Source organism: Triticum aestivum, chromosome 2A (assembly GCF_018294505.1).
Source record: "Triticum aestivum cultivar Chinese Spring chromosome 2A, IWGSC CS RefSeq v2.1, whole genome shotgun sequence".
In the NCBI taxonomy this organism is placed as follows: Eukaryota; Viridiplantae; Streptophyta; class Magnoliopsida; order Poales; family Poaceae; genus Triticum; species Triticum aestivum.
In genome coordinates this window covers 460,047,688-460,051,699 of record NC_057797.1, presented here as the reverse complement: position 1 = coordinate 460,051,699, position 4,012 = coordinate 460,047,688, and the positions used below count along the sequence as shown (strand labels likewise).

General features: G+C 43.1%; 1 protein-coding gene across 1 annotated transcript; it reads right to left on the bottom strand.

Moving 5' to 3' along the window:
- Window positions 1–1,272: 1,272 nt before the first annotated feature.
- Window positions 1,273–3,593, bottom strand: LOC123188990 (40S ribosomal protein S8). Its single transcript, XM_044601304.1, has 5 exons — window positions 3,472–3,593; window positions 3,313–3,385; window positions 2,277–2,613; window positions 1,646–1,830; window positions 1,273–1,525 (listed from the first exon to the last, which is right to left on the bottom strand). Exons 1-5 carry the CDS (start codon window positions 3,473–3,475, stop codon window positions 1,447–1,449), a joined length of 678 nt encoding a protein of 225 aa, XP_044457239.1. The 5' UTR covers window positions 3,476–3,593; the 3' UTR covers window positions 1,273–1,446.
- Between the last annotated feature and the right edge of the window lie 419 nt (window positions 3,594–4,012).

Genomic DNA, 4,012 nt, shown 5'->3' with positions numbered 1-4,012 from the left:
AAACATCTGCTTCGACAGGTATCATTGTCTGCTCTAAAGACCTTCTTTTCACTTCAGATTTTTCCATTGCCCATTCAAATGGTTGATACACAGGAAGAGTAATTAAAAATACAAAATTGTTATCAAATGAAATATGTAATGGAAAAAAAAGATGATACCACATAATTCACATATATGATGTCTGACTAAATGGAATGACATTGCATAATTCATATAAATAATGTGTGGTTAAACAAGATGACATTGTATAATTCACATATTATTCCTATAAAGGATGTATTGACAGATCAACTCCTATAAAGGATGTATTGACAGATCAGGCCTGCCCCCCCGGACTGAGACTATCCGGTCATTGCTAAGTCTCAGACAACTTACTAAGTCTGAGTCATGCTATATCCTTAAGATATCCGTGTAAAAAAAATTCAGCTTCTTTTCTTTCTCTCTTGCATGTAACCTTAGCCACACCTAACCATGCGTGCGCGACCCATCTTCCCTGGACGGACAAGACACGAAACTGTCCGGTCAGTCGCTGGAGCTCCCAGAAAATACTCTACTTTGGTGCGGTAGCACTAATGCACGCAGTTTCGGGGCTCAAGCCATAGCCCATGCCTTTTTGTTCTTAGACTATATTTCGTGCACCTCTTTTTTTTTTGTGTTATGAAAGCATAATAGAATTACTTGGCTTTGCTCATCGATAACTTAATTGGAAATGGCCTCCTTTGGAGAAGATCCATCAAGGATTCAAGACTTCCATCTCTAATAATTTGGAGAAGACTACCTCTCTAGATCTCCCCTCCATAGCTATCTTCCTTCAGTGATAGTTCTTCTCAAGTGTTTCTCTCAACCACCTTCAAAAAGAATGGGCACACAAGGCTTGACACATGAACAACCAAAGCTCTGACAACAGGATTTAATAGGTGTAACACTTTTGACAGACTCCAGAGGCAGCGAGAAATCCTGTAACAGAAAATGAAAACCACCGAATACAAAGGCATGGAGAGCCGCGCAAAGCGCCTACACTACCGAGAATTAGCACAGGCTGGGGTAGCGGCTAGTCATCGTCTATCTCCAGAAAGAAAAATAGCCAACAATTGTGCAGATTCCATGATCAAAATTGCTTTGCATACATGATCGGGTTTTCACACTGGATGGGTCCTTTGCAACTGCAGGAACCATACAAATCTAACATGCCTGAAAGGCAAAGCTGGCAGCAAATCAACATGGAGACTCAAGATCAAAACTTCACTGAACAGATGAAAATACTGCAAGGTAGAACACATAATAGAATCTGGATAGCTTTAGATCACAACCAAAACAGGCAAAACATTCTCAGTTCAACCTAGGACTCGAACCGTTTACAGAAAATGGTGTTCAGTATGTCTGCAAACATGACATGGACGCAACATCTAAGAAAATCCAACGAGTAACATGCAGCAGCTCTTCAGCCTAAGCTGTGGCACCCTTGCCCTTCTTCTTCTGGAGCTTCCTCATGTAGAACTCCAGCTCCTTGCCCTCCAGGATGTACCTGTAGTTTCAAGACACAAGTATTAACACCATAGCTAACAAGAAATTGTAGAGTACTGCTTTATGTTCTTCCAGAATTTAATATACAAGGGGTGATGAACAGATGAACTGTGATGCTTACCCATCAGCTCTGCCACACTGTCCAGGGCGAGACGAAATGCAGGCCAGCAGCCTTCCACCACTGAACTGCTCCTCAATGTGCGAGTCCAGTGTACGTCCCTGCTGGCGCTTCTCAAGCTTCCTCTGGACATTGTTGCTCTTCTTTGCTTCCTCTGTGGCAGCAGCAGCAACCTCAGCCTCTTGCCCCTGTGCATAAGAAAATCACACAAAGCAAACATAAGCAGTGAACAGGGATAAGACTGGGTCAGGGATTGGATACAATCCAAGGGGAAAAGGGCATAATACAAACTAGGGGCCTTACTGGCAAAATGCAACCATTAAAATAAGATGTTCAAAACATTAAAGTTTGTATCTACAAAGACCAATTTAAGGAATTTATTCATGAATGAAATACAATGAGCAAGGAGGCTGGATAAAAGTTGGAACTACTAACAGTCCAGGATGAAAGGATACTAATGCATGCAATCAGAATAAAAAAGAATTGGTACTTGTGCTACAACTACAAATAAGAGTTGATCAGAATACAGAATTGAAATCCAAATCATTTCAACTAAGTAGCACATCCTAAACAAGCTATACAGTAATTACCAACCTCAGGATACAGAATTGAAATACAGAAACAGGAATAATACCTCAGCAGGTTCCTTCTTGGCAGCTGCAGCAGCTTTCTTCTTCCTACCGATTTCGACTCCATAATGAGTCAGGTACCACTGCTTGAAGGGGGCAGCATCAACTTGCACAATGGCATTCTTGACAAGGGTCTGAGTCCTCACAAGCTCATTGTTTGACGAATTGTAAACCACATCCAGGAGACGGGTCTTGCGGGTCACAGCCTCACTACCCCATGAGAAGTTACCAGTGTCAAGACGGAGAGCCCTCCACTTCACGTTACCTCCGCGAACACGGACCCTCCTCACTGTCTTGTTGCTTGAAAGCTTAGTGTTGGCTGGCTGGCGGCCGAGCTCATACCTGATAAAAGATGAAGGACAAAGTAAGATTCATAACAGTGTAAAGTTCTTGAAAGGAATCAAACAGCCTAAGAGTTGATCAGTACATTTGTTCAAATTTGCATTTTCCAGAATGAAACAGAACCAAGTGCGGACATGGCTAAGAATAACTCCCAGAATACAAAATAAAAACATGTTTACGTATAGACAACATCATGTCTGAACACAGAATATTGTAAGTATGACGCTCTGGACATTCTGAAGCAAGAATACTGAATCACAAAACTTGTACTTCAAAACAACCATCGAAACAGCAGCATCACTACAAAAATGAGTGATGGACCCGGTTATATTGCCAACATCAAGTTCACATTAGTTACAGCAAATTAACATGAACACATCAGAAGTTCGCATGTAGCCAAAACCATAGATGTGCGTAAACGGATAAGGTTATCAAGTCACCAGAAAGCGGAATACCCGCGCTACTCGCGTAATTACCAGGCTAGTTACCACCAAGCTATCATACGAGATCTAGAAAATGCTAGTTACCGAGCTATCATCCTAAAGAGTACAGACGCGTCGGATAAACCCAGATATCCACCGCAGCAACGACAATTTATCCACGCCTGATCTAAGTAAACACGGATCTAACCTACGTAGAACATCCACACATCTTCACGAACCGTAAGGGAAGGGGGAAAGGGAGGGGATTCGCTCTTACTTTCGCTTCTTCCTCCAAGCCTTCTGCTTCCCACCGGTGGCCCGGCGCTTGTGCATGGAGTCACGCGAGATACCTGCAGAGCCACCATGGCGGCAATAAGCATCGTGCAAACCAGGCAGCCTCCGAGGGAACAACGAATAGTACATCGGCGGAGCTTACCCATGGTGGCGTCGGCGGCTTGGTTCCGCTGCTGATTCGCCTCCTATGCGCGCGCCGCCGCAGCTTTGGTTTGGTCTCGCAAGGAGGAAGGAGGGGAACCCTAAGGGGGGTCGAGATTAAATAGGAAGGCATCCGGGCTTAGGGTTTACTCACAGGTGGGCCGCGAATGGTCCAAAGGTGCACCATGGGCTAAAGCGCGCGGTCTAGTCGGCCTTCGTCACCAAGCCCAAATGAGCAGACAGGACGCAACTTCTAAAAAAAAAGTACAGACGACGCTACATAGTTGGCCCATGTCAAAAAAAGTACATTTTTCATTGAGACCTCCTAGTCAACGCCAGAAGCGTCCGCTCGCTTCCTTAGTACGTTCCTGGATTTCGTTTTTTATTTTGTTTTGCATTTTTGTTTTGTTTTTCTATATTTCAAAAAAATATAATACATATATTTCAAAAAAATACTTAATTTTGAAAAAAAATGTGTGTGCAGCGTTAAAAATATGGTGGTGCAGCTTTTAGAAAATGCTGATAGCATTTCAAAAAATGTC

Excerpts from the sequence above, each read along its gene's own strand:
- LOC123188990 (XM_044601304.1), bottom strand. Across the intron at positions 1,831-2,276 it reads CCAAGAAGGAACCTGCTGAG|GGGCAAGAGGCTGAGGTTGC; the intron begins GTATTATTCCTG and ends TCTTATGCACAG. Across the intron at positions 1,526-1,645 it reads CAGTGTGGCAGAGCTGATGG|GTACATCCTGGAGGGCAAGG; the intron begins GTAAGCATCACA and ends TTGAAACTACAG.